Raw genomic sequence first — 24,868 nt, 5'->3', positions numbered from 1 at the left:
GTATAGTCGATACCCTTCGCCAATACGAGGTTGTGTTTAGTTTCTGATGACTTTATCGTCGACGCGACGTTAAATCCTAATATTCCTTCTTTTTACCGACAGTAGGGATTGAGAAAAACATTCAAAATTTTCGGCCAGAAGTGAAGATATGTTTCTGCCATGAACGCATTGACAGACTTCAATAATTACAAGAAATCTACTTTGCCCTGAAGTCGCTGTTCCTCGACAGCGAAGTAAACAATTTCTGAGAAACCTGAACGATATTTTTGTTTGTCTTACGTATTCATCTGTTTCGAGTTGCGCTTTAATAACGCCGTAATCCATATATATTTTGTTTAACAGTGCGATAAACCTCCATGACTTTTTTGCAGATTCTTGCCGTTTCTGTATTTTTGTCCCCAGCGCGTACTTTAATACATACATTAACATAGTATCTGCAACAGCACGCTGGAACTATTACAGTATAACCGGAAACCTCCTGTGCAGAAATTCGCCTGGAACATAACCACCTTCGATCTCCTGTCAACACAATCAGGAGTTCGTTTCATATTATGTGAAAATTTAAACATCACTGGATGATGATGATGATGTTTGGTTTGTGAAGCGCGGTTATAAGCGCCCGTACAAAGTATCAACATTCGTCTAGTCCAGTCTCGCCTCTCTCGTGAAAGATGATGAAATGATGAGGACAACACAAACACCCAGTCGTCTCGAGGCAGGGGAAAATGCCTGACCACACCAGGAATCGAACCCGTGGCCGCGTGCTCGGGAAGCGAGAACGCGACCGTGAGACCATGAGCTGCAGACCATAATCCGGAGATCACGTAATAAAGTGTATGTATTATCACGAAACTAATCTGTGTTACAAAAATTTCGGTCACGTGGTTCTTGGTAGTGCAACGTTTGCGCATTTCTTCCCCATCAGAGCTCCGGAATGTATAGTGGCGCGTATCGGTTTAACCCAGACAGGGATGACGGGAAATCTGCTGTTCACTGTGATGTAACGTGTGCCAGTTGTCACGGCGGACTGATAATGAAGGAGCAGATAACGAAGTGTTGTCGGAGAAATCTTCTCCACGTATTCGTCTGACGTTGATAAGATTCACGTAGTATGATACAGTAGCCAACTATGTAAAACAAACTAAAAAAATGTAGCAGCTCGCGATTATAAAGTCATTTGCTTGAGGATGAAAGCACAATTAGAGTCTTTTGGATATAAAGCCGTAAACTTCGATCGGATCGGTTGACGCAAAACACGGAAAGTGCGGTTACTTAGCTAGACAGTTAGTTATTCAGTCAGTTACATGCAACATTTAAACGATATTTTTGTCGAACTGGAATAAGTCAGTAAAAGCCGTTAAGAATTTTATACAGAAGTTATACGAACATTTCGAAATAGGTCGAAAGGTTGCTAACAGACGGCGCTATAATCGCAATACGTACTGTCTATAAATAGTACGCTACAGCTCAGAGCGATCAGTTTCGCCGTTGAACATGTTTTTCTGGTAATGGAATACCAGAGGTTCGAAGACCGTCCTACGCCAACAAGATGGATTTTTCAAACACGATTTAACGCTCCAAAAAGGACCCGATGCGAAAACTATTCGCAAGCTCTTCGCCAAATTCCTGTTTTTAAGTAAAAGTTCTCCCACGTCAGCGACGGGCAAGAGGCGGCCCGCGAGAAATACGCGCCTCTTTGGCCCTTCCACAAAGTACCTCGCACTGCGCGGGTGAAACCCCGTGGCCCAGGCGCAAAAGTCGATTTTCGGCCCGGGTGAGTCTATCTTGAAGACTTTGCGTTACGCGGGAGTTTAGACGTTTCAGACCACTTCCGCTCGTTACCACCCGCAACGCATTTTCTGCTTGTGTCAATTTCTTCTACAGTGGGGATGGATAATTCTTGTGAGTCGGGAGCGTGTGAGATAATTTTTAACGAACTGAAGATCACGCAGTATGAAGCAGTGGAAGAGAGCATCCATTCCGTTGGATAGTGTGGAACGGTTGATCGTTAAGTGTGCAAAAAAGATCTGGCGATAGAAGAAATAATTAAATAACAAGGGATCATTTAGAAAGCGATTTAACAATGAGTCGATAATGAATGAAAGAGGCGGTGATAGGGACAAAGAAATATAAGCTTGGGCAATGACAAATAAAAATACTGGTAGATGTGACTAGTTTTTTTTAACTTTATTTTTACTTCCTTGGTGTTTGTGTCTTTATCTTTAGGCGAGCGCTCTGAAGTAAATATGCGTTGATTTTTAACACATGGGATAGCATTTCTGACTCATAATCAGCTAAAAAACTAGCGTTTGCTGTTCTAGCCTTATTCGGGTTTACAAAAAAGAGTCATCTTCAAGCATAAACCTTATCAAGAGTAAACTGGGAAGTCGTCTTATTGCTGAGAACCTGCAATTTTACCTAAAATTAAAAACAACATTCAAACTTGATTTACCCAAACTTTATAAAAGCTGGAAGGTCATTGTTCGCATTAGTTTTTATCAGTCATTTTCACGATTTAATTTTGTGGATATCTTAACACTTTAATTTTCTCAGTAAATAATTTCTTTATTACGTATGATATCAAGCTTTATTCAACGTACCTAAAGTTTAACTAAGACTTAAAACTTTAAAGTTAATTTCAGGAATCATTGTGGACTGAAAAAAGATGTAATGTCCACTATTGAGAAAGGTACGTCGAGACTGATTGAACGTACAGAGAGGATGAACGAAAGGACGTAGACGAAACAAGTACACAAGGAGTGTGTGGATGGGGAAACTGGAAGGAGTCGACCTCATTGAATGTACTTTAATCAGATTGAGAAGTCTTTTACGAAAACCAGATTGGGAATACCCTAATTAACTTAGTGACAGCGTAGTAGTTTATGTTTAAAGATTTTGACTCAAAAGAAATTTCAATCGTTGTGCTATTGATGCATGGCTCTTTTGACTAATGAATTTTCCAACCACTGGTCTATGGAATAGAGGAAGTGTTACAGAAGAAATTATTTTCGTTTCGATTTAAGACTTGCTTTGCTACCTGTCACTGTATATCTATAAACTGTCACTGAATATCTTCCTCCAGTTCAAGTTTTCACCAGTATAGACACCCAAAAATTAGGAGCACTCTACCCTGTTTACTGACTCCTGTTCGTATGTTGCGTCAGTTGTTGGTATGACCATTTACTTTTCTTAAAGGTGATTCGTTGCAACTTGCCTACAAGTATTGTTATCGAGCATTACTCTTGCGCCACTTTCGTGTAAGAGATGCTCCGATGTGTAAAAATATAGAAATGTATGTCTCGAAATGAGAAGAAAGATCGTTACTGACTGCAGGGTGTAACAGAAAGGTGTAGCACGTTTTCAGGAAACATTACTCACATGTAGAGGAAGAAAATATGTTATATGGACATGGATCCGGAAACGCTTTATTTCCTCGTTGGATCTAAATCTGCAACATGTTAATCTTGGGAAATACGCAGAAATAGAAGGTATCATCACAGAATGAAACACTTTCCTAAAAGAAAATGTACATTTCGTACCGGAGTTCCACACACAAGAGTTTTCAAATGCCCCAACAAACGAAAGTCTAGTGGGTTTAGATCCGGAGAGGGTGGAGGGCAAGGAATTGGTCCACCTCTGCCAGTCCGCCTTGTAACAACAACGACGCTGTACTATTGTACATATAAGTAAATTTTGTTTCCATCTGATTTTTCGATAAATTAGTGTAATTGATGTTCTGATTTCATTTCTTTTTTGTTTCATGTCATTGTGTTAAAAAAAACTCTAAACAAGTTTCAATGTGAATATTAATGTTTATGTCAAATGTCAAGCAATATCGTAATAGAACTGAAATGTAACAAATGTTGAGACTGTTGTAAGATGTTTAAAATTGTAACTGTGCGTCTGGTCCATACGTAGGCAATGTGTTAGGATATGTAGAATGCAAAACCTCGGGTGAATACCCTGTCTGTAAGGGAGCGGTAAAAGGTGGATGGCAGGCGAGCGCGAGAAAATGCGCACGGGCGCTGCACGGCATAACGGGCTCAGCAGTAGTTGTTGGAGTTTGGCATTGGTCTGAGCAACACGTTCTGGAGCGAGGAGGCTCTCCTGGAAGACGTAGTTTCACTGAGCCTCGGGTATGCTGTTCCAACGCCCACACAGCATGGCAAAATTCCATAGGCACTAAATGGAAAAGTATTGCGACGCTAATGCCGATACGTCAAGAGCCATTGCTGTGGTTGTATGTGTGCTCTGTGCCTCGCCATCTCGCCGCCCGCCAACCGCCGCATCGATACAAGCAGGTTGGAACTATTAGTACTGTATTCGTATGGACCATAGAGTGAACTGTTCAATAATAACCTAAATTTTACCAGAACTTTCCCCTCATTTAATTATCCTCACAACTAACCTAGACAGGGTCCTTTCCAAATGTTGTGCAATCCGAGTGTCCCGAAATGAAAAATTAAATTTAGTGTTAATAATAATTACTTGCAGACCTAACTATGTTAGAATGGTGTTTAAAGAACTGTTTTGTTAATGAACCAGTAAATGAATAACGAAGGTCTAACGAAGTTGAAAGAGAACTTTAATATTGAGGTAGTAATGAAGTTTAATTATTTCGAGACAGATATAAAGGCAATTGAATGAGAAGTAAATAAGATAAAAAGAGTAGTAACTCATATACTGGAAATCCTGAACGCATGATAATTTCAGTAATCAATTTTTTTAATATAGTGATCATAACAGTTTCAGGGTACCCCCCCCCCCTTTTTATTCATTTGAATTCTGAATTGTTATAAATTGGTTTGACTAGCAAAAGTTAAAGTCCATATAAAAGCCAAAATTTATCAGTGTTTTATCTTTATCAAAACTGACATTTTGTGTGTGGCTCGAAAGTGCTATTTCTAGGGTAACCTATGCCCGATTTTAATCAGATCAATAGACAGTACGAAGCTTTGTAGTATACATTATAGTGTAGTGTTATGTATTCATGGTTTTTCCATATCAGTACAGAACGTGAAACTATCAGTTCAATAGATTTTCTGGTTCTAAAATTTTACTATATTATGCAGTGTTACTACGTGTTGTTTTGCATGAATATACGTCAACTTGTACAGGGAAGAAACTCAGTTAATGCCTAATTAGGCTGGCGACCTTATTACTATCAAATTGGTAGTATCTTCAGTGTTGCTTTTGGTACATACTGACGTGTAATTGCATTTTGAATTACTTGACGGATCATTGTTATTACAGAGTGGGTGTAAGTCTGATTTGCCACCATTCAGGTACACGCGGTCAATATCTATACGAAAATACTGTCTCGTAAGATGAACCCCGCTCACTTACCATAGTACAGGCTTTAATGAGTATTGTGTGCCCCACGCGCACGTTACAGCCTGTCACGAAATCCGCTATTTATAAGCCTACGAACATTAACACTGAAGTTAGGGGGAGATCCACCGCCACGAAGTACATGTTGTGGCGCACTCGTTAAGGCACGTGTCCTAACAGCACAGGAAGAGTATTATCTAAGAAAGCATGCTAAGTCTCTCCGGTGAGAGTGGGTGGAAGACCATTGGGTCCTAACAAATAATCACCAATAATACCGGCCATAACGTTGACAGAAAATCTGTGTTGTTGACGTCGTTGCATAACTACGCGAGGACTGACAGCCCACATGTGCTGATTGGAAAACTTTCAACCTGATATCGTTGGAACGGAGCCTCATCCTTGAGCAGCAAATTTTCACTAAAGTGAGAGTTGGGAGATGGGACCTGGATAAACTGAAAGAACCAGAGGGTGTACAGAGTTTCATGGAGAGAGTAAGGGAACAATTGACAGGAATGGGGGAAAGAAATACAGTAAAAGAAGAATGGGTAGCTTTGAGGGATGAAGTAGTGAAGTCAGCGGAGGATCAAGTAGGTAAAAAGACGAGGGCTAGTAGAAATCCTTGGGTAACAGAAGAAATATTGAATTTAATTGATGAAAGGAGAAAATATAAAAATGCAGTAAATGAAGCAGGCAAAAAGGAATACAAACGTCTCAAAAATGAGATTGACAGGAAGTGCAAAATGGCTAAGCAGGCATGGCTAGAGGACAAATGTAAGGATGTAAAGGCTTATCTCACTAGGGGTAAGATAGATACAGCCTACAGGAAAATTAAAGAGACCTTTGGAGAAAAGAGAGCCACTTGTATGAATATCAAGAGCTCAGATGGAAACCCAGTTCTAAGCAAAGAGGGGAAAGCAGAAAGATGGAAGGAGTATATAGAGGGTCTATACAAGGGCGATGTACTTGAGGACAATATTATGGAAATGGAAGAGGATGTAGATGAAGACGAAATGGGAGACACAATACTGCGTGAAGAGTTTGACACAGCACTGAAAGACCTGAGTCGAAACAAGACCCAGGGAGTAGACAACATTCCATTAGAACTACTGCCTTGGGAGAGCCACTCCTGACAAAAATCTACCATCTGGTGAGCAAGATGTATGAGACAGGCGAAATATCCTCAGACTTCAAGAATATAATAATTCCAATCCCAAAGAAAGCAGGTGTTGACAGATGTGAAAATTACCGAACTATCAGTTTAATAAGCCACGGCTGCAAAATACTAACACGAATTCTTTACAGACGAATGGAAAAACTGGTAGAAGCAGACCTCGGAGAAGATCAGTTTGCATTCCGAAGAAATATTGGAACACGTGAAGCAATACTGACCCTACGACTTATCTTAGAAGAAAGATTAAGGAAAGACAAACCTACGTTTCTAGCATTTGTAGGCTTTAGAGAAAGCTTTTGACGATGTTGACTGGAATACTCTCAAATTCTAAAGGCGGCAGGGGTAAAATACAGGGAGCGAAAAGCTATTTACAATTTGTACAGAAACCAGATGGCAGTTATAAGAGTCGAGGGGCATGAAAAGGAAGTAGTGGTTGGGAAGGGAGTGAGACAGGGTTGTAGCCTCTCCCCGATGCTATTCAATCTGTATATTGAGCAAGCAATAAATGACTCCAAAGAAAAGTTCGGAGTAGGCATTAAAATCCATGAAGAAGAAATAAAAACGTTGAGGTTCGCCGATGACATTGTAATTCTGTCAGAGGCAGCAAAGGACTTGGAAGAGCAGTTGAACGGAATGGACAGTGTCTTGAAAGGAGGATATAAGATGAACATCAACAAAATCAAAACGAGAATAATGGAATGTACTCGAATTAAGTCGTTTCTGAGGGAATTAGGCTAGGAAAGGAGACACTTAAAGTAGTGAAGGAGTTTTGCTATTTGGGGAGAAAAATAACTGATGATGGTCGAAGTAGAGAGGACATAAAATGTAGACTGGCAATGGCAAGGAAAGCGTTTCTGAGGAAGAGAAATTTGATAACATCGAGTATAGATTTAAGTATCAGGAAGTCGTTTCTGAAAGTATTTGTATGGAGTGTATAACGATATGTTTACTTAATGTGTATACATAAACACACAGTTATAAATTTTACGTAAACATACAGTTATAAATGTCCCCGTTCGTAGTCTCTAATTATAACAATATGTTACTTTTGTGCTGTAACATATAGCTATAATCAGCGGTGGAAACATATTTGCGAACGCCGACTGTGTGCGGCTGTTTCTTGTTGGATCGTCTGATCAGTCGGAAGTTGCAGTGCAGAGGAGAGTAAACGCCTATTCAAAATATAATTATTTTGGATAGCTCAACATGAATTTCCTAAGGGACCTAGTTTATCATGCATTTACCAGTAGAATATGGCGCGGAGAAAATATTTCGCCGCATGCAACTTCCGTCCGAACTCGACGAAAGAATTCGTGACTGTGAACTCTCTATTTGGCAGAAACATATAGAAAATTAAATAACTTCATGAAGGAGTGAGACATAGATTCTATATTAAATAAATAGTCCATACACAAGTTCCATTTGACTCTGAATTTATGGCAATTAATAGAAGAACTTACACTGCAATGAAGGATTTAACATGGATGCCGTTTTGACTGGCACTTCTCTTAATGAAAACAATTCCTTTGACGTTTTCACATACACGTCGCACAATAAATCTACTGCTAGGCACTTTTAGTATTACACATTTACTTTATGTAGAACAATATTAATTTTAACAATAATAATACGGCGGCAAGACATGCGCGTCCGACACAAGTTACAGGAGACAAGAGAAGAATGAGTAACTGTTCATCGAGAATATCTCGTACCTCCAAAAAAAATGTGTAAAAGTGTTCTTCTTCTGTCTGTTTTTCGCGCCGCGGTTTTCAAAGTCAATAACTCACTGCATCTCTGACGGCGCTTCGACAATAAACAAGTTACGTCACAGGTCGTTCACCTTTTACATTCTCGCAACATTATTTGCTAACTGTAGCTGTTGCCGAGCGACTGCTCGATTAGTGAATGATTTAAAATGATAAGGCAATCACATAATGTTACAAGTGTAGCCATGTATGGAAGTGAAACATGGACGATAAATAGTTTGGACAAGAAGAGAATAGAAACTTTCGAAATGTGGTGCTACAAAAGAATGCTGAAGAATAGATGGGTAGATCACATGTCAATGAGGAGGTATTGAATAGAATTGGGAAGAAGAGGAGTCTGTGGCACAGCTTGACTAGACGAAGGGATCGGTTGGTAGGAAATGTTCTGAGGCATCAAGGGATCACCAATTTAGTAATTGAGGGCAGCGTGGAGGGTAAAAATCGTAGAGGGAGACCAAGAGATGAATACACTAAGCAGATTCAGAAGGATGTAGGTTGCAGTAGGTACTGGGAGATGAAGAAGCTTGCCCAGGATAGAGTAGCATGGAGAGCTGCATCAAACCAATCTCAGGACTGAAGACCACAACAACAACAACATCGTTGGAACGGAGCCTCATCCTTGAGCAGCACATTTTCACTAAAGTGAGAGTTGATATTGTTAAATCTTCCACATCTACATCTACACACTGCAAACCACTCTGAAGTGCATGGCAGAGGGTACGTTCCATTGTACTAGTTATTAGGGCTTCTTCTCGTTCCATTCACTTATGGATTGCCGGAGGAATGATTGTTTAAGTGCCTCTGAACGTGCTGTAATTGATCTGTTCTTGTCCTCACGAAACCTATGTGAGCCAAAGGTAGGGTCATCAATTAAAGCTGGTTCTTGAAACTTTGTAAGAAGGTTTTCCCGAGATAGTTCAGGTCTATATTCAACAGTCTGCCAGTTCAGTCTCTTCAGCATCTCTGTGACACCGTGTCACGGGTCAAACAAACCTGAGACCATTCGTGCTGCCCTTCTTGTGTAATGTTCTGGAATGGATCGCACGGGTGATTTGTAAGCAATCTCCTTTGCAGACTGATTACACTTCCCCAGTACTCTACCAATAAAGCGATCATCCGTTTTACCCACTACTGAGCCTATATAATCATTTCATTTCACGTCCTCACAGATTATTACACCCAGGCATGTGTAAGAGTCGGCTGAGTCCAACGGTGACTCACTCATATTACAGTCATAGGATACTCCGTTTTTTAGTTTTGTGAAATGCACAATTTTACGTTTCTGAACATTTAAAGCAAGTTGCCAGTCTTTGAGCCACTCTGAAATCTTATCGAGACCTGACTAAAGATTTATGCAGCTTCTTTCGGACTACTTCATTATAAACAACTGCTTCAGCATCACAAAGTCTGAGATTACTATTAATATTGTCCGCAATGTCATTAATATACAACATGAACAGTAGGGGTCCAAACGCAGGTCCCTGCGGCACACCCGAAGTCTCACGACACCTCTCAACGTAAGATAACCTGCTGCATCCTCCCTACCAAGAAATCCTCAATCCGGTCACAAATTTCACTTGATAGACCGTATGATCGTAGATATGGCGCTGAGTGAAATGCTTTTCGCAAATCGAGAAATACTGCAACTACCTGACTGCCTTGGTCTAAAGCTTACAGTATATCATGTTACAAAAGTGGGAGTTGTGTTTCACACGATGGATTTTTCCGGAATCCCCGCTGGTTGGCATGGATGAGGTCATTCCGTTACAGATACCTTATTATGTTTGAGCTCAGATTACGTTCTAAGATTCTACAGCAAATCGATGTCAAGGATATTGGGCGGCAGCATTGTGAATGACGTCCACTACACAATTTGTAAACGGGTGTGACCTGTGCTTTCTTCCAACTCCTGGGCACGGTGTTTTGTTCGAGGTATCTAGGATGGTTTATAGTCACAGGACGGGATAACTCAGCCAGAAATTCAGTACACAATCCTATAGTGATGTTATCGGCCGGTGGAGTTACGTTCAATTTTAACGAGTTCGCCGGCCGGAGTGGCCGAGTGGTTCTAGGCGCTATAGTCTGGAACCGCGCGACCGCTACGGTCGCAGGTTCGAATCCTGCCTCGGGCATGGATGTGTGTGATCTCCTTAGGTTAGTTAGGTTTAAGTACACGGTTATTACAAATGATTGAAGCGATTTCACAGCTCTACAATAACTTTATTATTTGAGATATTTTCACAATGCTTTGCACACACATACAAAAACTCAAAAAGTTTTTTTAGGCATTCACAGATGTTCGATATCTGCCCCTTTAGTGATTCGGCAGACATCAAGCCGACAATCAAGTTCCTCCCACACTCGGCGCAGCATGTCCCCATCAATGAGTTCGAAAGCATCGTTGATGCGAGCTCGCAGTTGTGGTACGTTTCTTGGTAAAGGAGGTTTAAACACTGAATCTTTCCCATAACCCCACAGAAAGACATCGCATGGGGTTAAGTTGGGAGAGCGTGGAGGCCATGACATGAATTGCTGATCATGATCTCCACCACGACCGATCCATCGGTTTTCCAATCTCCTGTTTAAGAAATGCCGAACATCATGATGGAAGTGCGGTGGAGCACCATCCTGTTGAAAGATGAAGTCGGCGCTGTCGGTCTCCAGTTGTGGCATGAGCCAATTTTCCAGCATGTCCAGATACACGTGTCCTGTAACGTTTTTTTCGCAGAAGAAAAAGGGGCCGTAAACTTTAAACCGTGAGATTGCACAAAACAGGTTAACTTTTGGTGAATTGCGAATTTGCTGCACGAATGCGTGAGGATTCTCTACCGCCCAGATTCGCACATTGTGTCTGTTCACTTCACCATTAAGAAAAAATGTTGCTTCATCACTGAAAACAAGTTTCGCACTGAACGCATCCTCTTCCATGAGCTGCTGCAACCGCGCCGAAAATTCAAAGCGTTTGACTTTGTCATCGGGTGTCAGGGCTTGTAGCAATTGTAAACGGTAAGGCTTCTGCTTTAGCCTTTTCCGTAAGATTTTCCAAACCGTCGGCTGTGGTACGTTTAGCTCCCTGCTTGCTTTATTCGTCGACTTCCGCGGGCTACGCGTGAAACTTGCCCGCACGCGTTCAACCGTTTCTTCGCTCACTGCAGGCCGACCCGTTGATTTCCCCTTACAGAGGCATCCAGAAGCTTTAAACTGCGCATACCATCGCCGAATGGAGTTAGCAGTTGGTGGATCTTTGTTGAACTTCGTCCTGAAGTGTCGTTGCACTGTTATGACTGACTGATGTGAGTGCATTTCAAGCACGACATACCATTTTGTCTCAGTGCGCTCTCGAGCGCTCTGGCGGCAGAAACCTGAAGTGCGGCTTCAGCCGAACAAAACTTTATGAGTTTTTCTACGTATCTGTAGTGTGTCGTGACCATAAGTCAATGAATGGAGCTACAGTGAATTTATGAAATCGCTTCAATCATTTGTAGTAGCCCTGTAGTTCTAAGTTCTAGGGGACTGATGACCTCAGACGTTAAGTCCCATAGTGCTCAGAGATATTTGAACCATTTTTAACGATTTCAGCGGTTTATCAACACCATTAACACTAGTGTCTGTTTCACTAATCTTTTCTGTGGTACGAAAATTAAGTTGGGGCCATTCTCCTAGTTTTTTTTTGTAAAGGACATTTGAAAACGGAGTAAATCATTGCAGCTTTAGCTTTGCTACCCTCAGTTTCAGTTCCTGTCTCATCCTCGAGTGACTGGACACGAACTTTGGGCCACGAATAGCCTTTACATACGACCAGAATGTCTTTGAGTTCTGTGAAAGATCATTGGACAGTATTCTTCTACGGGAGTCACTGAATGATTTACGCGTTTAGCAGTAGCAGAATCGTGCTCGTGTCGGAATATAAGGTGCTGATAGTGTCTGCATATGCTGTACATGGTGCGGATACAACAGGTCCACTTTACTTGTTGGAGCTAATAGTTTACGCCGACTCTATGGTTGTTGACTGCACGAAGACATTCTTTCCCCAGTTGAGGTGTTCTCGTCCTTGCTCCAAACACCCACCTATTTCATACTGTGCTGATACGTTCTTTCCTGCGTGTCTCCCGTGAGTGATGCGCCGAAGAGTTGTGGAAACTGAGATCTATCGTGGAAATAAAGCGTTTCCAGACCTATTTCAACTAGCATAGTTTTTCGTCGATGTGTGAGGAATGTTTCCTGAAAGTTTGGCCATACCTTCTTTTTTACACCCTGTATAAATTTGCACGGAAACGCTACCTTACTGGCATGTGTTCAGTGTTACGTGTAAGACGATAGTGCTCGAATGTTCGAATTACGACGCTGTGGTGTACACTAATTGGCGGGCAGTCTTCCGTACTGACAATCCTTTTCGTCGTAAAATAGCATCGCGCGCTCGGTCCGAGCTTGAAATGCCCCTTCGAAGCACGATGACAGACATGTATCGAGCTGCTTATGGCGGGCTAATAAGCGATAAGGTGGTGCCAAGGATTGCAACTTCCGTCGACTCCAGAGTGGTTGCCCGCGACACCTTGCTGTACCGTGATCCAGAGACACTCGCCGCTGTTGCGGCTTATGTCCTTACTGGAGCCTCGACGGCAGGTTCAGAGTCGGAGGACGTCTGGTACTGATCGCGGCGTGAAGCAGAACTGTGAGAAGGCATCGCAGATCAGAGGGAACTGCAGAAGATGCGAGATTTGAACACTTTGGGCTAATAGAGATCTCCTAGATTCCAGCAACACCGCGCTAGTGCCAGAGGCCGCAAACCGGGAGTTATTTATTTTGAAGTAAAGTACAATTAGTAAGGGACTTAGATCTTAATTAGGAATTAGTAACTTAACTAGTGCCAGGTGTAGAAGTATGATACCGGAATTTCCCTGTAGATGGTGCCAGCCGTCAGTGTAGGGCCCGTGCGACCGTGTCTGCGTCTGCCCTACCATCTGCTTCCTGTAACGTCTGACGACGAATGTCAACACTCAGTAATCCAAGTCCCATACGTCGGCATCTGTTTCAAACCCATAAACATGTCGAGTTTTGTGCCTACGAACTACGATTTGCGAACAGAACTGGCTTTCTGTTACCATTCGAAGGAAACTGCTGCAGAATCGCATCGAATGGTTGTCGAAGCTTCCGGCGAACATGCTGTTGGGAAAACAGTTTCGACTGGTCCAAAAAATTCAGAAGTGGTGATTTTGACGTCAGAAACGACGGGCGCGGGAAACCACCGAAAAAGTTCGAAGACAACGAATTGCAGGCCTTATTGGATGAAGATGATACTCAAATTCAACGGGAATTGAATGTGACGCAAAAGCCGCTTCTCTTCCGTTAAAAGCTATGCGAAAGGTGCAGAGTGAGAAAATGGGTTCCGCATGAACTGAATGAAAGACAGCAAGCAAATAGAAAGACCACTTGTCAAATACTGCTCGCCAGATAAAAAAGAAAGTCGTTTCTCCATCGAATAGTGACAGATGATGAAAAATGGATATATTTTGAGAAACCTAACCCTGAAAATAAAAAAATCATGGATGAACCCAGACAAACCATCGACATCCAGTGCAAGGCCAAATCGCTGTAGAAAGAAGACAATGCTCTGTATTTGGTGGGATCAGAAGGTTGTCGTTTACTGTGAACTGCTAAAAGCTGGTGAAACCGTTAACACTGATAGCTGCCAACAGCAGTTGATCGATTTAAATCGAGCAATGTGTGAAAAACAACTGGAATAAGGGAAAAGGCAACACAAAGTTACACTGCTCCATTATAACGCCCCATCACACACAGCAGAACAGGTCAAAGAAACGATCGAGGAGTGCAGTTGGGGACTACTAGGGCACGCGGCTTACTCTCCAGATATGGCTCCGTCCGATTATCACCTGTCTGCGTCAGTGGGACGCGCTCTCGTGAACAATACTTCAGTCAGTATGAAAATGTACGAAAATGGATCGCCGACTGGTTCGCTTCCTAAGAAGAACTGCTTCATGGTGTGGCATTCATAGCCTCCCGGAGATGTGGAAGAAATGTATAAACAGCAGTGGAGATTATTTTGAATAAAATATTGTTTATCACAGTCAAACAACAGACGTGTAATTATTGCAGCTAAATTTAGGTTTCATACTTCTACACCTGGTATGTTGCTAAATTTAGTCAGTAAGTAGTAGTTTATGAATTAGCTGGAAACTTTTTATTTAAGTAATAGCCAATTAAAATTATACAGTAATAGATATTAAAAACAATAACAATGTATTTCCTCAGTATCTGATTGAGTGTCGTGGAAATGGCTCTCGGGCAAGACACTAGATGTGGTGAGCTTTCCACAATATTTCACCGGCGCAAGTGACTGACTTCTTCAAGTGCGACGAACACACTGCTGAGCTGCCTATGGCTGAAGCCTCCAATTTATGCCAGTTGTAAGGACGCAAATGTGGCCCTGTGCCGAACAGATCGAATCTGCCTTTGCGCGTCTTTGATCCGGGGAGTTGGCGTCGTTGGCGGGAGAATTCCATTGCACTAAAATGGTGCTGCTAGGCGGCTAAAGTCCTTCCTCAGCTTTCACAAAGAGACGGTCGCAAGTGTACGCGTCGAAAGCGATCGTATATACAAGTTCTTAAATTAAAGAACTGGGGTTATTAAGAGAATCAGGGAATGACTCCTGAATTTAAAACATGTTCAAACGTGTGTGAATTCCTAAGGGACCAAAGTGCTAAGGTCCTCGGTCCCTAGACTTACACACTACTTAAATTAGCTTAAACTAACTTATGCTAAGAACAACACACACACCAATGCCCGAGGGAGGACTCGAACCTCTGGCGGGAGGGGCCGCGCAGTCCGTGATAGGACGCCTCAAACCGCGTGGCCACTCCGCGCGGCCCTGAATTAAAACTGGCCGTAAGAAAAACGAACCAGCAATGACAAACTCGATTCATACGGTGTTAACTGCATGATTGCGGTTGCAGAGCGAGTTTGTTCCTTGTGTTTAAAGTATAATAAATCGAATGTTGTCAAATAATTATTAACTTCATTCCACCATATCGTAATAATGATAGTATTTTTGCGGGAAATATGATCAGAATTACTGGAGTTGTAGACACAGCACGTGTCAGAACACACGGTTAAGAACTTTGTCGAGCTGACACGTGTACCTCAGTTGCAAGATCGCCCACCATGCTGTCATAATCATCAAGTCTAATTGCCTATTAACATTTAGACACCCGAAAACGCCAGAGTTGGCTTTATAAAAAGGGGGAGCGAGCAACACAATGTAAGTGGGAAACGCGCAGGTGTGAAGGTTCCAAATTCGGCGGCCAGTAGCAGTATCACACTGTGTGCCGTAAACATATACACATGGACTTATACTTTACAAGCCACCAGCTGTCACCATCGGTCGCAAAGTAGTAGAATGCTCAGGACGTTCACCTACAAAGCACCAGCCGCGTCACATTCAAACAGTTTATCTCATGAGCAACGCCACCTCCGTACCGTAATCCTGAAAAATGGATATCCCGAACCGGAGATTCGCTGTGCCTAACATCCAGCGCCTGTTATACAACATGAGAAACTGCGAACAAGTGAAAGAGGAATGGTCGTCTTGACATACGTCGTCTGCGTTTCCTCGAAAATACTCGAGAAAGCAAAGTTCATTACTTCTTCCGTCCTCCTATGTAACTCAGAGCACTTCTAAATTCGGTGAAAAGCATTCTTGGTTTGAGAAGATTCCTTGTAGCTCCGGGAAGTCGTACACAGGGTAAACATATCCCACTGAGTAACACAGATGCGTCATACATCGACGACACACATGTCTGGACCAGCCACAGAAATCTGCAGTGGCCTAGTACCGTCTCAGTACGGGGCACTATTTGATCTACTAAAATACCAAAATTCCCTCGTCGATGTCTTCGTACTGGGACAACATAATTAAAGAAGGCGCCGAAATTCGGAGCTCGACAAATCTTCTGAACAGAGAGAGCGGATCCCAACTTTGCACAGCATGGGATCTCGCGCGAGCCGACTTAAAATCGCAACGACCAGAAAGAAGAACTGTTGATCATAACAAGGGATGACGCTTTGTTGGCGACGTAGATATTCGGATGACACCGACGAGGATGAACACGCGCCAGCGCAGACACGTGTATTCACTGAATGGCAGGCGGCTCCCGGCAGAGTGCGCTGGGGTGGCCGACGGCATCGAACACTATGGTTCAAATGGCTCTGAGCACTATGCGACTTAACTGCTGTGGTCATCAGTCCCCTAGAACTTACAACTAATTAAACCTAACTAACCTAAGGACATCACACACATCCATGCCCGAGGCAGGATTCGAACCTGCGACCGTAGCGGTCACGCGGTTCCAGACTGTAGCGCCTAGAAACGCACGGCCACTCCGTCGGCTTCGAACACTATGAACGACGGTCTTTGCATCTGCACCGAACCATTTCGTTTATTGTCCGACAGGTGACGTAGCTGCCCTTCTCGCTACGGATCAAGAAACCTTCGCTACTGGTCACTGAGTCTTGCGGCTTTGCGCCTGCGCGTTTCCTGCTTAGACTTGCGGTTTCAGTCATGTAGCTCGGCAGTATGTTGCGGCTACGAAATATTGTGGGAATTTCCCGACATACGACGTCTCGCCAGAAAACCATCTCTACAACTGGTCCGTCGGGAAAGCCTCAAGCAACACATACTTCAGCGTTACTTATCTTTAATACCAGTACGAGAATAATAATTAATCGTCATATGCATCTGAATTTATATTACTGTTTTTAACCAATCATATATTGTATTAGGCGTCTTCAGTGCCCATATGGCTACCGTGCTTTGTCCGTTACTCTCCCAGAACTGGCGCTACACCTGTGGACTCTTCTATCAGAGCAAAATACGTTAGGGTGGCGTAAAGTGGAACTCTGACTAAACTGACCGTTACGTCTACAAAAATGGTTCAGGTGGCTCTGAGCAATATGGGACTTAACAGCTCAGGTCATCAGTCCCCTAGAACTTAGAACTACTTAAACCTAACTAACCTAAGGACATCACACACATCCATGTCCGAGGCAGGATTCGAACCTGGGCCGTAGCGTCGCGCGGTTTCAGACTGAAGCGCCTAGAACCGCTCGGCCACATTGGCCGGCGTTACGCCTACAGAGCTGACCTGAAACTGGGTTCAAGCTAATGACTTACTCTTCCTGCTTCGATTCGTGCCGTTTATCTTGTATGTGAGAATAACAGTTACTCGTCTCTTGTGACTGATTTCTTACCATTTTGAACCAAATAAGTTTCACCTATTTTTATTAGGCATTCTCGGTCGCTTTCACAGGGATAGTTGACACCTCACGTTGGCCTATGGAGTTCATTACAGTAATTCAAAGAATGTTCTGCAGGTTTTCGTTTTTCGATGTTTTTTTCCCTCTAAATATTACTCCTGCTGTCCTTCTATTTTACGTTAGTGTAAAAAAGCTTTTGAGTACATTGCAAACTTTATTTCGACGTTTATTAATGTAGTCATTTTTCTAAAATTTACAGTGGCTCATGACCGCTAAAGAGAAAAACACGCCGTGAAGAATGCGAGAAGCCGATTCCAACTTATTAAGAACTTAAAAGACTGGAATGAGTCTCGTTGGTCACTTTCTAAAACCAAAGTATATCACTGTTTCGTCTACTGCTCTGTAGAAAGAGAATCTCTGACTTTATTTACGGATGTTGTCGCAATCAGTTAGTTATTTTAATTGCCTGTCAAACATGCATTGCTTTAGCTCTTTTACCCATCATAAAATCTATGACAATAAAATCGTAATGATTCGTTTTGATCAAGCCATCTTCAAGGAAATCCACAGACAGAACATTGTGTTTGAGAACATTTCGCAATGCAAACAGGAAAGCTAAAGTCACCTTCTGCGCGGCTAGAAATAAATACCTGTACGTCTGATATGGCTCGAGGCCAGTTGGAGCGGCGGGCGCCGCCAGCTGGTACCACGCGGGGCCGACAGGTGGCAGCACCTGCAGCGCCGGCCACTGGTAGGCGTCGTCAGGACTGGGCGCCACCCGCATTCTGAATCTGGCGCCGTCGGGTGTCACTCCACTGTACGCTGGACGAAGGAAACAGCTGCGTGTCAAAAAGTCCAGCGTTCTGAAGCAGTAACTGTGTTCTATAACGGCGCATTGGTAAGGAAGCGGCAAACACATCGTTACTTCTGTTTAAAGCTAAGTTATTTCACGTGCAAAAGGCAGATGTATCGGAACAGAGGCACTTACAAAGGAATTGGTAGGTGCATCAACGTTAAAATGACACACATAGAAGTATTTATTAAAGGACATCTTCCGACACCATGAGCTGCATTTGAAATGTTTATTAGCCACATCGGTATTCGGGAGTAATCTCATACAGAAAAACAATTTACAACTGTCATGCATGTCGCTGTTACAGGGATACATAATGTAAGAACACTTACTTTTCTGCTGTTACATAAACAGTTCTTGTGTTATAGAAATTGATATACTTTCATACTCAAAAGGATCCCAACGACCTGAACTGCGTTCCAACAGAGTTGTGTGCAAGCCACGTAACGTAACACTCTTGCAGGTCCTCTGCTCTCTTTACCGTATAGTCGTTTGACTGTACAAAACGGTTGGTACAATAGGCCACAAGAGGTAACCACTCTGTATGGCCGCTAATCCAGATGCATATTAATATCACAATAATTCAAATATCAGAAAACATGTTACTAGAGATGACACACACATTACGCTTCTATACTCGAATTACAGTAAATGACATTACAGAAAGCAAATTTCAAACCTGACATTAGATTGTGAACATTTTTGTACTGGACTGGGACCCGCGACACCAGTCCAGAAACTATTCTTCCTATTAACTAATCACGAAAAATCTGAAAAATGGTATCAATCACAAATAACAAAAGTGCTCTGGTCTAAACTTGAAACGACACAGCAAAAAAATATTGTGTTATACTGGTATTTGACCCTAGTACCTAACCCTGCAGTTAACCTAGCACAATCAAATGTTAGCTACCAAAAAGTTTCACCAGTAGCGAGATGACAAACTGAAATATCTAGATGGAAAACTTTTGTGTTTCCGAGATTTGAACACGGTACCTATCGTCGTTGCCTTCTAGCCACGAACAGACGCTAAAAATCGCTTTATTTCACCAACAGCGAAATGTGCATGTAGCTAAACCGGAAATGACGCGACGAAAATTTCTCTGCTAGTTGGGAGTTGAGCCCTGCACATGCGTTGTTGACTACACACGAAACGGCTTTGACTAATTCTTTTTCACCATCACCTAAGAATGGCGTATTTGAATCCAAGGACGAATTGAAGGGGAGTCGGAGGCAGCGAGCTTCCCCGCCTCCCCCTCGAGAGCTGAAACTAAATTAAAATCAAGTAGCAATTTTAGAAATCTGCGCCAAAGTTAAGCACGCGAATTTTGGGGTCTTGGTCAGCGGATTTGTTCATTTAAATGAGTATTCCCCAAGCCTCCTTACTTTGTGCGCCCAGTAGTATGTACTACGTGTACCGGTGACTCGTGCTCCCCCTCCTGTCACAATTGTGGACGCCAAATGTCAGCAGGGCTTTCAGATCTGCCACAGCAGCACGCGCGCCTCGTGTCCCTTAGGACACTGCCTGTTTTTCCCCCGTTGTTGTCATTGCTACTATTGTTAGAATGCTTACAAAATGGAGAGCAGAAGACGCAAACAAAACAATTCTGCCAGACTGTACAACTGAGTGTTTGCAGTTTTGCACTCCAGAAATTTTTCCTACAATTAGATCTTTGATGTTGATCCTTTCTCCTCTTCCAGTGTCAACTGCAACAGCAGAAAAATCTTTCTCAACACTCAGACTCATTACGAATTGGTTCAGAAATCGTTGTAGCCTATATCGCTTGACAGGGACTGCTTTGCTGTGTGTCCATAGAGACATCATTATAAAGTAATAAAAAACTACAGGCAGGTGTATTGAGAAGATATGTTTTCTTATGTACGGATAATGTTTAATATAATGATAGCTGTAGTTCTGTGATGTAAAAAGATTGAGTAATTAGCATTCATACCCTTAGATTACAATTTTGTATAAAAACTGATAAAAGTGTGAGTCAGATGCTAATGTGCATGAAACATGCCAAACATACACGGTATCACTGTGAATTGGATTGAAAATAAAATTAGAAAAAAATATTTGAGTATCTGTTCAAGAATTCACAATTATTATTTTCAAAATATGAGTATATATATATATATATATATATATATATATATATATATATATATATAATAGGAAAAAATATAACTGTCAACAAATTAAGAACTAAAGTTTTAAAAGTATTTTATTGTAATGTCAGTTTATTTGCCTTTCATTAGCTTATCAACTCTCTGTTAACAAAAGGCTTATGAACTTGTTAATGTGTGTTAACAATTATATAAAAGATGTTACTTAGAAAAACGTTGTGAATGCTACGCATTTAAAAAAATTTAAAACTTTTTTGTCTAAAATAAAACACGTTTTTACAATTGTTTTAAATTTTTCAGTATCAGATCAGCTTAAAACAGTAGTTTTTGAAGTTTTTTCCCTTAACTTTCGAGTGGAGGACGCCTGGGTCTTCTCTCTCTTCTAGGCAACCTCTGTCACCCTCAGAACTTCATTGAACCGCACCTGTTTGAACCTGAAATAATTTTACAAAAAGTTCAGTACCTGCCTGGGAGTCGAAACCGGCACCAATTCAAAAGCACGGAAGGACACGAAAAATAATTTTGTCACCTGTAGGTAGATGTGTATGTGCTACAGCTTGAAATGGTAGAAGCTTTTGTGCCGGATCAGGTTTCGAACCCAGACATGTGCTCTTCATGGAGACTTTGTACACCAACTGTATCATCTCAGAGGGATCGAACATGGCGAAAGGAGAAATCTGCACCAATCTTTTCGACATCTCAAATTCAAACGCAATAAGAAATAACTTCTCTGTGACCTTACATGACATAAGGAAGCTTGTGTCAACGTGGCGTGACTTCCCCCTCTGTTATGGCCCTTCTCACACCGATCCTCTTGCAGCAGGACATAATGTTCAATGTACATATGGAACCACGCTGCAGGCCCACATTATTCAACAGGCGTTACCGGATGTGAAGAGGGTCTTTTTCTGCTTGTTAAAAATAGTTGCGTGATTATTAGATCGAACCCCGACCACAGGCATATTTAGTTAGAATCATCCCAACAGACACCAGCCTACACAGAGCACTGGTTCACTGTTGCGTCGTAAAGGATGAAGAGAATTCAGATTCCCTATTCCCTGGAGGCTGATTACAACCTCGAAACATTCGTTTCCTTTTTCGTCCACATAGATATTCATTAGCTGCTTTAGCTATCCAATGCGTTCTTTTGACTTTATTTTGGATTATTGAAATAAAACTCATAGCCAGCTGAACGGAATGGCAGCTCAGTAGGATGCGGAAATTTCTGTTAGTATAGATTTCCACTTGAGATATTTATACTATACTATATGTATTTAGGATCAGCTCATGAATATGGCTCAGTGTAAGCGCAGAGGCCAGATATCGAGCACACTCTCATCTTTGCGCTTTTGAACCTCCTTTCGTCTCATGTAATTACGTAAGGGCGTAGTGATTTTTTTTTCTCATGTAACATATTATGTGAAGACTACTGATGTATGTAATTCATCTGGACAAAATTTACCTAAAAAATCGGACGAGTAGGACTCCCGGTCTGAGGGTTCTGTACAAACTAAATTATGTTTATAGGTAATAATAACAATAATAATAAAAATAATTTCGTGTGGCTCGATACCATGCTGCAAGTCTTTCTACTGGACGCCACTTTGCCGACTTGTGTGTCGCCTACCCTATTCCGGTTACCCAACTGGGGAAAGGGGACCTACAGTTTAACATAGAATCCGAACCACTTGTTTCTAGCAACTTCTCACATTGTTGAGGTGAAGGCTAGATCGAAACGAAGACTGAAAAATCGATGATATGATCAGGAATTTATGAGGCACACTTATTGCCGCCCCTTTTTCTTATTGTAGTTGGTCGGGGCGGACGCCACTTATATATAGATTGTTCGTATGCAGGATCTGATGAGTGAGTTTACGAGTATCAAAATATGTGACGTATGTAGTCGTATCTTTTGATTGCATTGAGTTACAAACTTAAATTATTTACACAGACAAGGGACCAAACAAAGACCTTAGTATTTGACATAATTTTCAACTTGACACCTCCACCCTATCTCGAGTACTTCATAAACAGAAAATAATGGTTGACTCTAAGAAAAAAATGCATAGGTGAATCTTCAAACTATAACGTTATGCATCTATTGGCACAAACATGATGTTTTTGAGTTAAGAAATGCATCCCAAGAGGTGTGTCCATCGCAGTTGGCATCTTCAACTGCTGAGACGCTTTGTGGTCGCAACGTACGTAAAGCGGACAAGTAAAGTGTTACTACTGTTGCTACTCTGCGTTAACTTCCGCCTACACTCTGCTGATTTCACAGAAGAGCCTATCCATGAGCCTGGCTGCAAAGCAATCGCTATCGCATTTCTTCTTCTGATGCGACGCCCTCAAATGTTTATCTTCTTTACTCCTCATCAAACACCCATCAACAAAATCTCTTTGTGAACGAAAATCCACTTTAAGCTTCGACTGAGGATGTCTTCATCTCCAAAGCTTGTAGTTTTCTACAGGCCTGGAATTCAAAAACTGCCTGACTATCGTCAGACTGTTTCAGTCAATGGGCGCGGGGGAGGGAGGATATATTGTTGATGTTTAATTTCTCTGGTTATGTTTTTCAATTATATTCAATAATACAATAAGAAACACTATAAAAATATTCTCTGTTCTAATGCAAATGAATTGCAATTTTACCATGATATCCTATGAGAAAAGTGTAATTAAAAAAAAAGAAATTCCCTTCTTTAACACGAGCTTATCCAAATCAATACGCATTTGCAAGATATTATCCACTTCAAACCTGATGTGGTCTGTGTCTAGTGAAGTCCTGCGTCCCACCAATGAAGCGTTTCAAGATTACCACAAAAATACGAGGGTTGGAGCTTTAATAGTGGCAACTATTTATTTACAGCTCGTACAAAATAGATACGTGTTTCAAAGTTTTACTGACCTTCAAAGTACTCGCCAGCATTGTGCATAACACGTTTCCAGCGATGTGGAAGTCGTAGGATACCCTTAGCAGTGCCAGTTGTCTTGAGAGTTCGAACGGCGCGGTCTATTGCCCGACGAATTTGTAGCAGTTCCGAAGCGAATGCCGTGAACTGTTTCCTTCAGTTTAGAAATAGAGTTGAACTGTCAGGGGAGTGCAGTAGGTGGTACAGCGCTTAGCAGCCCCATCAGTCAAGCAAATCAGTAACAGCTTGCACTGTACGTGCCTGAGCAATGTCCTGCAAAATGATGGTCAGGTCCTGCAGAAAGTGTTATTACTTCTGTCTCTAAGCTGGTCGTAGGTTGTGTTCCAAAAATGAACAGCATAGAGACAGAAGTGATGACACTTTCTGCAGGACCTGACCGTCATTTTGCAGGACAATGCTCAAGCACGTACAGTGCAAGCTGTTACCGATTTGCTTGACTGATGGGGCTGCTACTTGGTATACCACCTACTGCACTCCCCTGACTTAAGCCCTCGTAAGTTCAACTCTGTTTCTAAACTGAAGGAAACAGTTCATGGCATTCGCTTCGGAACTGCTACAAATTCGTCGGGCAATAGACCGCGCCGCTCGAACTGTCAACACAACTGGTACTGTTAAGAGTATCCTACGACTTCCACATCGCTGGCAACGTGTTATGCACAATGCTGGTGAGTACTTTGAAGGTCAAAACTTTGCAACACGTATCTATTTTGTACGAGCTGTAAATAAATAGTTGCCACTATTAAAGTTCCCTCCCGCTTGTATGAAACTCACGGTAAGAGTAGATCCAAAAAGAAACCCAATTTAAAAAATCAACTGAATTGTACATTAAAAAAAAACTAATATGTTTGTCGGTACAAGCAAAAAATATAAGTTTTATTATGGATGCAAGATCATAGTTCCTTAAATTTTTACCTTGTAGGTCTAGGGTGCATTAAATCGAAATTGCGATAAGACTTAAGATGGTGAAGATAAGATTTCCTTAATGGTTTTCATTGTCGAAGCATGTAGCTCGATAAGGGAAAACGTAAAAAGCAGACAAAATGTTTAGGACTCTAGCGTGATTAGAACCTAGGCCTAATGCAGCGTTCCCTGCACAAAGTAGATACTTTACCACCTTTTTTCTGTAAGTAACGCAACATTTGAAAATAAGGAGAAGTTTCAAACTGAGGACTCGATCTGACAATTCCTGGATTACCGTTATGTTGTTTTTATGTTTCCTTCCTCGTCGCCACATATGCCTTCGTAGCCTAGTTTCAATCCTATTTATTTCGAAGTATAATCAATTTACATTTGTGAAGAACTTTTCATTTATTGTTATTTTTAATCTTTTTAACGAGATGTCCCTCGCGGTTCGGAAACAGAAGTAGCTCAGTGACGGCTTCAACTTTTCATTTTGTTTACTAGTTCGGCTTCTCGT

The 24,868-nt window shown here is 41.8% G+C and overlaps 1 protein-coding gene across 1 annotated transcript in view; it reads right to left on the bottom strand.

Moving 5' to 3' along the window:
- The window catches only part of LOC126095357 (uncharacterized), a 191,615-nt gene that overhangs the window by 103,546 nt on the left and 63,201 nt on the right, over nt 1–24,868 (bottom strand). The window contains exon 3 of the mRNA XM_049910164.1: nt 18,189–18,360. Coding sequence (XP_049766121.1) covers nt 18,189–18,360 — 172 coding nt within the window. The remainder of the gene's footprint in view (nt 1–18,188; nt 18,361–24,868) is intronic.

This window comes from Schistocerca cancellata, chromosome 8 (assembly GCF_023864275.1).
Source record: "Schistocerca cancellata isolate TAMUIC-IGC-003103 chromosome 8, iqSchCanc2.1, whole genome shotgun sequence".
In the NCBI taxonomy this organism is placed as follows: Eukaryota; Metazoa; Arthropoda; class Insecta; order Orthoptera; family Acrididae; genus Schistocerca; species Schistocerca cancellata.
Note: the sequence above shows the minus strand (reverse complement) of the source record. Positions and strands in the feature narration are given on the sequence as shown.